At 49.9% G+C, this 12258-nt stretch overlaps 1 protein-coding gene and 1 long non-coding RNA gene across 2 annotated transcripts in view; one reads left to right on the forward strand and one right to left on the reverse strand.

The window, feature by feature from the left end:
• MTCH1 (mitochondrial carrier 1) overlaps nt 1-2406 on the forward strand; it is a 21948-nt gene extending 19542 nt beyond the window's left edge. Inside the window, 1 exon segment of the mRNA XM_054025303.1 lies at nt 1-2406. Coding sequence (XP_053881278.1) covers nt 1-114 — 114 coding nt within the window. The 3' untranslated portion in view covers nt 115-2406.
• Nucleotides 267-9142, reverse strand: LOC128835715 (uncharacterized). Its single transcript, XR_008444690.1, has 2 exons — nt 8264-9142; nt 267-6942 (listed from the first exon to the last, which is right to left on the reverse strand). It is a non-coding gene; the product is annotated as an uncharacterized LOC128835715 (long non-coding RNA).
• Nucleotides 9143-12258: the final 3116 nt, after the last annotated feature.

Genomic DNA, 12258 nt, shown 5'->3' on the forward strand with positions numbered 1-12258 from the left:
TGCTTTTCCGCAGGGTGTCTGCAGCAACAAGGTTCCCCATTGACTAATTCTGCTTTCACTTTATTAACTCATTACCTCGTCTGGGAGAAAGGGACAAACATGGACTCTTTGTAAGGAACCCGTAAAGCCTCTTTTGATATTTTTCTTTTACATCTGAAGACCAAGGTGCAGGAACAAGCCGCCTCCTGTCCAGTGAGGCCGGAAATGAATCAGCCTGTGGAGAGCTGGCTTCTGAACTGCAGCTGGGTTGAATTCCCTTTCTGATGGTTGGTTTGACCATGACGTACCAGTCAGAGCAGAAGGGTGTTGGCTCTTTGGCTCAGCTTGCAGTTCTTGAGTCAGAAGGGACAGTCTGTTTGTTTAAAAGTGGATAATACCCAGGTGTTTAAACAGCCCAGCCCAGAGAGACTATCAGGGATCCAGGTGCAGGGACAAGAAGCGGCTTTAGGCAGCACATACTTGGGAGATGTTAACTGGAAAGCAGCAACGTCTGAATTTGCCCTGCTGACCGGATCACGCCAAACCCTGGCCATCCCTTTTTGTGCCGCATAGTGATGCAATAAGCGAGCCTAAGCTTCTTAGCGCTCTCGTCTCCAGCCTTCGCCTTAGTGAACATCCTCTTTGTAAGTTCTTGGTCTACTGAAGCACCTTCCATCTTGACATGAATGTGAGTCGTCAGAGCCAGAAAGGGTTAAAGGAGGCAGAGACCAGGCTGGGATGAGGATGTTAAGTCCCATTCCTGGTAAAGTACCACCTCCAGATAACCAGTAATATATCCTTCGCTCTGGAGGACATTTCATCAGCCAGAAACCTGCCAAGCAGCTCCATCCTGGCTTTGAATACCCCATGTCTCCCACATTCAAGCTCTTGAAGGGTATATGAACACCAAGGAACAAGATGCTTTCCAAGGGGGTGTTATGGGAAATAATCTTATTAAATTAAAAGGAAACTGAGACTGAGACAAGAACAAGAAGTCACAGTGAGATTAATAAAACTGGAAGTGTCTCTCAGGGGAAGTGTTGGGGCTTGAACTAGAATGAGCAGAGCACTTTGGGGAGGATTATGCAGCTAGTGCATGGCTAGGGGTGTGAGAAGAAAGGCCTGACTCTAATTGTGAACCTGCTGCAACAGGGATTTAAGAATATAATCTATGGGACTCACTGCTAAACTCCCAACTAAACTTGACACGTAAGTGTGCACAAAAAGAATATTCCCTGGCTGCTGTGTGAGATAGGATATGGGATTAGATGGACCATTAGTCTGAGCTGGCATGTGTCTATTCCTGTACTGGCCACAGAGAGTCACAGTGGTGACTCAAAGCCAACCAGGACCAAACTCAGACAACAGCTTCAATTGCTGCCTCTGGCAGATCGAAGCACCGATACTTGATACAGCTAGACCAGAAATGTGCCATCTTACTTCCAAAGTGCCAATGAACAGCATTTTTTTTTATATTAGTTCAATTTGCTAATAGGTAAGGTTGCTACAAAATGAATCGGCTTAACTTTAAATGTGAACATTAAGTCTGTTTATTAGCCGCTGACTAGAGTAATGGAACAAACTTAAAGCAGGAAGAGTGAAGAGAATATCGGACAGTGAATTTCATTGAGTCTCTGTGCACTTCAGAGACACTAAGGCGCATGTGTTGGTGTTTTGGGGCCTCATGTAGCAGAGCTTACCTGGTCGCGGAGTGGGATTTATCTACAGCTTCTGAGACAGAGGTTTTATCTGCATTCTGTGCTGCTACTAAGGCCAGGCAGCTTTCCCCTCCATTTTAATCCCTGTCTTGCTCGTACTGCGAAGCAGTCCTTTACATCCATTCCAAACATGCGTGCTTTCATCTTCCTTAAGTAGGCCCCAGAAGAGCTTTCCAGGTCCAGGAACAAATGCATTAGTGATTGTCGCAATTTTCCTAACGCACAATGAAGTGAGAGACAGAGACGGCCGCCCTGTGGTGCTTTCCTGCATAGTCTGCCCCCAGGGTGGCCAGAGAAAGCTCTGTCTGGATTGACGTGGTTCCTGGAATATGCAGGGATTCATTTGGTGAATGGGACAACCAGCATCTTCCATACCTAGGGCCTCAGGGTCCTGATCTGTCATTACTGGGGTGCTTCACTGGTACAAATGGGCTTGTTTCACACTTCCAAGGCCTGACCGCAGGGTATGTTTTGAGTGAGATGTGTAACTGAAAGGCTTTGCAGCCTTTGGAATCACAGCTACTTCAAGCAAGAACCTCACTTCCCACCAGTGTTATGGGATCAGGCCTAGCCTCCCTTTACCCCTCCCCCCATCATCCCTTTGATATGGTTTGTTAAAGAGGAACAAGAAATGCATGGCCATATTCTGTAACTGTGAGATTAGTTCCAGAGGATTTGACTGTACTCTAAAATAAAACTAAGAACAACCTCTTGGGCTTTGGGAGTTTCATCATTATCTTTAATGTGGTGCATTCATTTATTATTAAACCCCAGGTCTGTCAGCTTTCCAGTCATCTAAAGGTTCCTTATTTAAGGTTAACCAGTGTTATTCCAAAGGGGAGTGACTGCTGGAAATTCAGATTCCTTCTGTTAAGCCTTTCAGCGACTGATGGGGGTGGTCTAGGTATACATGGTCTTGCTTTCAGTGCAGGGAGGTGGACTAGATGACCTCTCCAGGTCCCTTCCAGCCCCTGCATTTCTATGATTCTGGGCCAACTTTGCCCCATAGGAAACTGACTAGGCTGAGTACAGGTTGATCAAAAAGAATCTGATACACCTGAATCAAATTTAGGAGTCTAAAATACCTCTGGTGATCTGGGTTTGGGATCCCAAACACTGGAAGAGTTTAGGTGTCAGTCCATTCTGGAGAGGGCAGAGCCAGCTGCAAAGTGGGGATTGGAGGTGACGTATAGTTACATAAAGATGCCCAATTCCCCAGAGACATCAGTACAGAGAACAGGTACCTATGAGAATCTGTGTCAGTTTGTTCTCTCCCACCTAGTGGGCAAATGAGCAGCCAGTGTTTGAATAGTGACTCGCTTCTCTCACCTTTTACCTGGAATCTGAAGGGTGGGGCTCACCCGCTCTCTGTTGCTGCTCAGCTGTTATCAAAAGCCTTTAGCTGGGAAGAGAGATTGGGTTTATCAGCTCTCAAGTGTCTAGGAAGGAGAGAGGCCAGAAACAGGGCTTCATGACTGAGATCACACACATGGTAAGAAAAAGCAAAAGGTGGATCAGGGTTGCGCCTAATTTTCCTCTGGCAACGGAATCCTTGTAGCTAACTACCCTTCAAATTTGTTTTGGTTTGCAAATTCAGCATGAAAGGGTTGCTCAAGAAGAAAGAATAACGCACTGGCTGGTGTCTAGGCACTGCTGGATGGAGTCAGCCCTGCCCAACCATGTGTCATGGGCTTTGAACTGCTAACAGGGATTTTCCTAAGTGGTAAGGGCCTCTGGCTTTTGCAGTGGGAGGCTGAGTTCTCTCCCTGTGACGCTCTGCATGGCTGCCATAAAGTCCTAGGTGATCATGGCTTTGTTGCACTAGTTACAAGGAAGCTCCGATGAGCCTCTCTGAGCTGGGCTTCTGTTAGTGTGGCTTCCTCTTCACCGCGGTGGTGTCAAACCAGCCCGAGGTTTTCATTTAAGCGCAGGGAAGCTATGAAAGCCCCATGCATAATGGCTGGTGTTTCATTCCAGCCCTACCACAATTGGCCTGGCTTCACTTCCTTTTCCTTCCCGCAGCCCTGCTCCCTTGTGGCCTGTCACAGCCTCCTTTCTGCTAAGAGAGTCCGAGAAGATTCTCTCACACACACATGGGCTGCGTGAAAGGAAATGGAAGTGGTTCTGGTGGGCCCAGTGCGGTGGTGTCGAAGTGCCCGTGGACAAAGGAAGACGCTGCAACACCCCATGCACGGAGGGTTCTCGTGGGTCCCCAGCTAGCTGCAGAGCCATTCCTACTGCAGGCCCCAGGCGTGTTCCTGCAGAGTATGCCCTTAACGAGGATAGGAATGTTTGCTTTCTCCCCTCCCACACAAGCTGCATGTAGGCAAAGAGCAGCTGATTCCTGCTTTTGAGGAGGTGGAGTCACCAGGCTTTCATCCTTCCTGCTTTGGAACAACAGCGGGGGCTTGGCTGTGTCTAGCACTGTTACAGCACCTGGCTGGGCAAGATGGTTTGTTAGGGATGAGGAGCCCTGAGAGCTCCTCTTCTGCTCTAACGGTGACTTAGGACACTGTGCCTTGGGGAGGAGGGTGGAGCTCAGGCAGCAGTGAGTGATCCTGGTCAGTTTGTGCTTGACCTAGTGTTAAGGTGAGCTGTTCTAGCTCACTGCGAGCCTGGGACACTGCGAAGCCCCTGATTCGATAGACCAGGCTGGGATGGACAATTTCAGCTGCTCGCCTTGCCTGTTACGATTCCAGCAGCTCCCAGAGAGCGCACTGTAGGGTGACCAGACAGCAAGTGTGAAAAATCAGGACGGGGGTGGGGGGTAATAGGCATCTATATAAGAAAAAGTCCCAAATATCGGGACTGTCCCTATAAAAATCGGGACATCTGGTCACCCTGAGGCATTGTAAGGTGCTGTTTATGAAGGGGAAGCAAAGGCAGGTATGAGTCAGCAGCATTTTGGGTGCTCATGTTGTGTTGGAAAGAAAATCCACAGCGGAGGGGCTGGGAAGTGGTGATGAAACTGGATCTCACTGCTACCTTTGTAGTTGGGCAGAATGGCTGGATCCTGGGGCATAACTGGGTATGTATATGGGTATCCGATTCAGTATCTGATGGGGACAGAGGCCTAGATCCTTGATGTTGTTTAGGCACATAACTTCTATTGAAAATGGGATTTAGGCATCTAAATACCTTTGAGGATCTGAGCCAGAATCTCACCCTGGCTATGGGGAAGGGCAGCTGGTAGACTAGAAGGTGCTTGGAACCTAGGAGGAGGGAGTGGGGAAAGTGATGGAAGGGCCTAGACAGGAGTGGTAGACAGCTTGGGTGGATGAGAGAGAAGTAGAGAGGACATTTTTTTGAGCATCCAGACCCAGGGCTTTTTTCAGGCACTGAATCCTATCAAGGCGATCTTGCCAAATCACATATAATTCATCTTCCCCTTGGGGCCACCTCGCTCCCGACCCAAAGCGCAACAAAGCGTGAAGTGGGCGCCATCTCAAGGAGCTTGTAGTCCAGCACAGCAAAGTCACCGAGTTGAGAGGAGATGAATCCCCTCTCGACACATAAGTGTGCAAAACCCTGGTTCGCTGGGGCTTATGCCATTGGATGTACAGGTATAATCGTACTGCTACCATCAGCAGAGTGAGGAGAGGCCTCCCCAAGAGAGTACCCTCAGGTGGCAGTGGGATGTTGACAAGATGGGGCCACGCCGTAAGCGCTCCTTGTGATCAGAAGGGTATGTGGCTTTCCTTGGATGGCTACGGCTGTTGGAGGAGACTTTGAAGAGGCCTGAAGTGCTAATTTACAGCTTAATTCCTCCGTTGTCCCTCCTGTTTGAGGCCAGCAGCCTAGGTTCTGATCCCCTCTATGCCAGGAAGCTTGGTTGACTCATTGCTGAGACCCTTCCACCTCGTTGGAATTCCCTTGAAAACCCGGGGATGTACTAACCCCCATGACGTTGCAGTCACTGGTTATGAGCTTCTGAGTACCCTGACTTCCCATTGGCTCTGCTGTGAGTTCTAGGTGCTCAGCATCTTGCAAGAGTGGGCTGTGCTTATATAGCACAATGAGGAGAGTAAATAAGACTGGGACTTTTCAGCTTGGGAAAGGGATGACTAAGAGGGGATACGGTAGTGTAAAATCATTCAAGTGTGGAGAAAATAAATAAGGAGGTGTTATTTACTCCTCAGAACACAAGAACTAGGGGTCACCCAGTTAAATTAATAGGCACAGGTTTAAGAGAAACAAAAGGAAGTGTTTCTTCACACAACACACAGTCAACCTGTGGAACTCCTTGCCAGAGGCCGTTGTGAAGGCTAAGACTATAATACAGTTCAATAAATTCATGGAGGATAGGTCCATCCAGGGCTATTAGCCAGGATGGGCAGGGATGGTGTCCCTAGCCTCTGTTTGCCAGAAGCTGGGAATGGCCAACGGGAGGGGTCACTTGATTCCCTGTTCTGTTCATTTCCTCTGAAGCACCTGGCATTGACCACTGTCGGAAGACAGGATACTGGGCTAGATGGACTCAGTAGGGCCATTCTTATGTTCTTAACAAGATCTGTCTTAAGCACCCGCCCAAGGGGTCAGTCATCTAGAAGAGACTGATCTTCTAAATGACACATCCACAACTTGGTCAACGTAAGGTTCCTTGTGTTGACTTAACGGTGTAGTGTAGAGCAGGCCTAAAGCTCATACGAAATACTACTGGAAACCTGGGATTCTGTTGCTTAAGCCTGGTGGTGTCTGTTGGAGCTGGGGAACAGCTCAGGTGTCCTGAAGGGAGGGTGGCTGGTTTCTCTGTCAGGGTTGGCAAGTCCAGCTTAGGAATTGGGGCAAAATACGTCCCCATGGTAGCGTTGGAGGGAAACTACCCAAAACAAGTAACACCAAGCCAGGTGGTTCCTGTTAGACTTACCCAGTCCCATTGTTCCTCCTGAGAAAGACCAGCTTTGAAATGGCAAAGAGTTTAGGATTTTGAGAAGGTTTAATGGATGATTATAAGGAGCCAGCCCTTTTAATCGTCACTTTTGTCGTCTGTGAAAGCGGCGATGAATCCGCTCTGCAGTGTGGGAAGGGGGAGCCGGGATGTGGAGGAGAAGCAAAGGCAGTCGCATCTTCCCAGATGTGAAGCTCACTGAGGTTTGTACATGTGCTGGGCAGTGTGTTTGTCTGTCCCTGCCGCTCTGGAGATGGAAATGTCCCATGAGAGTTTTGTACAGGTGCAGGATTCCACAAGAGATGGTGAAGACCTTGCAAATGTGATGCTTGCTCCGCGGCCTCTCTTCACAGCAGCCTAAAGGAGGGGGGCGGGAGGAGGGAAAAATGACGAGCTTGGAACTGTTAAATACGTCTTTCCTGATTCTGCTTCAAAGCCCCCCCCCCCACCTCCTCAAACACTCCTGCCACAGCCTTTTGTGAAGGCCGCTCATGTTGATCCAGATGCAATGAGCAGTTTTCCCTCCCCAACCTCTCTCTCTCCCTTGATTAAAACATCATAATTCTTTAATCTTTCTGAATCGAGTTTCTTCCTTAAAAGCTGCCTGTTCTCTTTGATACACCAAAGCGGTTCTTGTCACGCTGCCAAAGGAGGCTGGGTGGAGTGTCACATGGCTCAAACTTTTACAAGCTGAGAGAGCTGTCTCAGAGCAGGAAAACAAGCGAGCGAGACAGACGCAGAGAAATCTTCTCCCGGTTTGGCTTTTGCAAGAATGAAGGGAGATGGGTTTTTTTGTTCATTTTTTGAGTGGGGGAGGAGGGAGAATAATTTTTAATGCAACAAAGTAACGAATTTCCCCAGCTGAGTTGACGATCCACCTCTGGGAAACTTGGAGGAGGAAAAAGGGGGGGAAAATGACGTCACTGCAGCCGGGGGTGCCTGCCGCGCTGCCTGTCAGATCCGAATGAAAAGAACAGGGCAATAAAACAACGGCTGCCTCTGTCTCCCTCGTTAAACACAGCGCTAATTGGATGTTAATTTCTCCTTGCTCTTCTCGCTGTTCGATTGTGAGAACTCCCTCTCTTTCCTGCTGGCAGCCTCAAGAGAGAGCCTGTACTGTAAACTCCTTCCCGCTTGTGGACTGGAATAATGCAGGCGCTGGGAATATTAAAAAAGACGAAGGGGGGGGGGGTGTGAATGGATGGGGGGGGAAGCTGGGAGGGAGGGTTGTGATCTGGGAGTTGTACTAATCTCCACCTTCCCTTCTGATTGTCTTGGACAGAGTCGGGGCTGTAAATTTTTTTTTCTCCCTTCCTCTCGTGTTTGGACCAGTCTGCCAAGCACAAAAAAACCCAAAACAAACCCCCCCAAAACCTCCCATCCCGACCCACCCAACCCAACCCTCGTGTCAAAACAGGCGTTTAGGGGAGCCAGCTGCTTTCTCTGTGCTGCCTGGGTCACCCTTAAGGGGTGTGTGCGTGTGCGTGTTTCTTGGCTGGTGCTCTGAAGGGCATTGAACGTGTCTGGTCGCTAGCATGCCCCGCGCCGGTGCAGCCGAGGGGGGGACTAAGTTAAGAATGGGGGGGGGATTTGCCAAGGAATAGGGTGGGTGGAGGAGGGGAGGGGAGAGAAAGACGCGGGAGGCGGGCGGGGGGGGGATGTGGGAGTAAAGTCCTACCTGGGATCGGTGCCAACTTCCTGCACAGGGTTGCAGACCCGAGGCTGAGAGAGCCCACCAGAGGCGACGCTTCTCTCTTGTCACGGTTCCAAGGCGAGATGAAGGCAGCGGGAACAGGTACAGCAGATGCTGAGCGGCCTTGTTTGCCAGGGTGCTGCTGGCTCGGGTGGTGGTTTGTATTTAAATCCTGTGCTTGTTTGTTTGTTTGACTTGCCGGCGCGGCCAGCTCTCTTTCTCCAGGGCTCCTGCCTTCCGAACTGTGCGCAGGGCCCACCGGGGCTTGGGCTGGAAAGGAGTGGCCGGTGCCGGGGTGGCAGGGGAGCCGGTGGATTTTGCTCTCTCCTCCTCACCCCTTGGATTAACATGCAGAAGATGCGCCTGTCACTTAGCCTGCCGTCAGCGCCTGTTCAGGGATGGGTGACGGCTTTGTTCCGCGCTGCCTGGGAAGCCGTGCCAACTCTGCGACTTGGCAGTCGAGCCAGAGTGGGCAGGGTGAAGGCAAGGAAGGGAGAGAATTATTGCCGAGGCTTCCAAAGTGGCTGTAGGCCCGTTTCCGAGCACAGCAGCTTTTTCACTGTGCATCTCTCGCTCGCTCTCTGTCGCAGGCTGGTGCAGACAAAACGAAAACGTGTTTTGTTCTGCTTTTTTTGGCATCTGCCCAGCTGCGTTACCAGCCCCATCTGCCCCTCCGCCCCCTACCCCCACTACTTAACCCCCTTTTATTATCGGCACAGCCCCAGGTACTTAAAGGCAGCAAAAAACGATTCTTCCTCTGCGGTAAGGTTTTTCGCTATCGATCTCTCTTTTTGGGTGTGTCTCGCTCTCTCTCCTGCTGAAGGACCCCGCCACCTCCTGAAAACCAGGAAGGATTTATTTTTACGCGGACTTGGGGCTGGCATGCTGGGGAGGTCGGGGTGGGGGTGGGGGTAAAAACTGGCCTTTTGTTTAACCTGTGTTGATCTAAAGGAAGTTTTTGTCCTTTGGGTTGTTTTCGATTGGGCTTGGGTAACTTTTCTGAGCATGGCTCTCGGAAGAGCAGCCAGAACGGGTTTTTTTGTATTATTATTATTTTTGTTTTTGTTTTTTTTTAAATCCAAGCTATGTAATAAAGAGGGATTGTCCCATGGGCACAAGGAAAGGCAGCCCCTGAGTGCTGGAATTCCTGCCAGCGTCCCTTTGTGCCAGCCTCTGCTCGGCCTTTGGCGTCTCGTTTGGATGAAGCCTGGCATGCAGGCACCGCCCATTTCTTAGCGCCGAGCTGTTAGGAGAAGGAAAGGGGAGAGAGAGAGGGGGGGGGGGGGAAAAGCTGCCTTCCTCAAACTGGCCTTTCTCGAAAAAGGATCCTTCCCCGATGATTGTCCGGAAAAGCGGAGCTAAATCCAGTGGCTACTTCAACAACCAAACTATTCTCCTCCACGGTGCGTCTCTCTCGCTGGCTTGGTACGAAATCAAACCTAGCTCTTACATTTATTGTATTTTTTTTTTAATCTTAAATAACGTTTCATTTGTCCAAATGCTCAGTTGCTTTATTGTTGCTGCAACCCTCACCCCTCCTCTTCCTTTTGCTCCTTCGGTCCTTGGGGCTAAAACATCTGCCTTTAAAAAAAACATATATTTGAAACAGGATTCGATGATCATTTTTTTCTTTGGCCTCTCCTTCCCCTCCACCTGCAGATTGGGCCATTCGCAGCTCTTAAGAGGTGCTTGGGGCTGGGTGTGTGTTTTTTTTCGCCACCCTATGCAACGCAGAGGGAAAATGTTGAATCATGTCGGATTTGCCATTCAACATGGCAGCCGCAGCTAACGTGGTAGAAGCTTACAATGCGGAGCAGACCCTTGGGCGCGTGCTCCTTTTCCATCGTGCGGGGACGGGGTGGGGTGGGAGGGAATCCAGCACAGGCTGGGAAAGAGGGGGAGAATATTTTGGGGGGAATTTAATCTGGAGTGAGGGAGAAGGAGGGAAATAAGATGGCTGGATCCTCTCTCTTCATTTTGTGATGCGTTAACTGTTTAGAAGCTGGCTTGTTTTTCATCCCTTTGGCTTGCTTGGCGGAGATTCGGGGGGGCCTACCGGGGCGCGAGGTCTCAGCGGGGTGGGATGTGCCTGGGGATCTTTCTCTGGTTTGCCCAGTTGTGTCGCCCGGAGGTGGCTCAGGAATTGTTAAGGTGCCAAGAGAAGGCGCGAGGGAGAGAGCGAGGCATGCGGGAGGGATGGTTTCTGGAGCGCGGTGGTGGCCTTCAGAGAAGGACCTGGATGGGGCTTTATTGAGCGGAATCTGCCCAGATTACAGAGGCATCTGGGAATGCTGGGCAGGATTACAGAGCGCACTTTGCAGAGCACACACTTTGTCTCCCGCTGGAGAGCTCCTCCCTTTGTGGGGCTAGACCCTGTCCTCCCTGGCAATCGGTGTAAATCCAGAGCGATTCCACTCCAGACTCTGGCATAACGCAGCTCAGGATTTTGGCCCGGCCTCTAAAAATCTGGCCTCTTTATGTCAAACTTAATTTAGGCCTGTTTCGTACACAACAAAAGCAGATTGTTTCAGTGAGAGCAACAGATTTCCCCCCACACACACACCCACTGCGCCTCCCTCCCTCCTGAACTCTTTCTGGAAATGTTTGTAAGCAGTAAGGATATTCCTCTTCTCTCCCCCCCCCCCCCCGCGCCCCAAAATACATCCCCCAGAAAGCCCCTGCCGTGTGTGATGCACGGATATACAGTGAGATCTTAAAATTGGCCTCTGTTTTTTCTTTTAAGGAGCATGCATGCTGAATACTAAGCACCTGGGCCTGGGTTCCCCAGCACTGCTGCTCTCTTAACCAGTGCTGCGCGCAGGTGCTCAGATACTATGGTGTTGAGGTGATAGAAGAACCTGAACAGAACAGAGTGAAATGCACTGAGGATCCCTTTTAAGCACCGGCAAACTAGGCCTTTCGTTGAACATAAATAGAGGCTCCCCTAGGTTTTGTCTCCCCTTCTGCATTCCTACAGAGACATAAACTGGGCTCTGAAAATCCCCTTTTTCACTTCCGGATTGTCACCCGCTCCCGGCAGAACGCTCACCACCTGCTCCCGCATGGGAAGTGAGTGTGAAACGATCCCCCTCTCCACCTTCGGCCCGCCCTGGCAAAATGTGTAAGAAAGTCAAACCCCTTCTTTAAGGTAGCATTAAAATATCCAACTGAGGAAGGAAAGAGAAATGCTTTTCTGGTCTCCTTGGATGTGAACTAGTTAGGAAGCCATTGGGGACTAGTAGAATAAGGTGACTGGGTGCCAGGACTCCTGGGTTCCTCGCCTGGTAATGTATTATTTTTATTACAGTAGCAAAGTCGGGACTGCATTGTGCCAAGTACTGCATGATTGTAGATAAGTCACGTAAGGCCAAATATTTAAAGATATTTAGGCCCCTGAAGATGCAGAGAGCTGCCTAGTTAGATTTTCAAAAACATCAAGGTGGCTAAGTCCCATTAAGTCAATCTGGCCCATAAGCCATATTCTGTACAGTGCTGAGCATACAACAGACAATTAGTACATCATAAGTTTTCAAAGCCTCAGTTTCCCCATTTGTGCAATGATCTGAAGGGACACAGGATGGACCATTTTGCTTTTTGAGATGCCCGCCAATGAGAGTCCTTTTAGAAGTGCTGTGGGTGGTGACTTGAGTGCTGATGATGACCATGTAAACGGGACCCTAGAAATAATGCATTTGACTCAAAGGACGATAGTCCAATCCCAAGGCCTGATTTGCATAAGCATTGAGTGCCCATAAGTCCAGCTGAAGGCAATGAAAGCTGCAGATGCCCAGCACCTCTGAAAACAGGCCATTGGGTTTCACCTCAGATACATTTGGCAGTCAAGGCTTGATGCTAACTTGAGCGGGAGCTAGGGCTGCTCAGGAGTTCTCAGGATCGGGCCCCAAACTGGACTTCTGGTGCCAGCTGAAGACCTGGTCTAAATCAGCCTAGTTCAGGGCTTGTCTACACTTGAAATGCTA

This window comes from Malaclemys terrapin, chromosome 4 (assembly GCF_027887155.1).
Source record: "Malaclemys terrapin pileata isolate rMalTer1 chromosome 4, rMalTer1.hap1, whole genome shotgun sequence".
Classification (NCBI taxonomy): domain Eukaryota; kingdom Metazoa; phylum Chordata; order Testudines; family Emydidae; genus Malaclemys; species Malaclemys terrapin.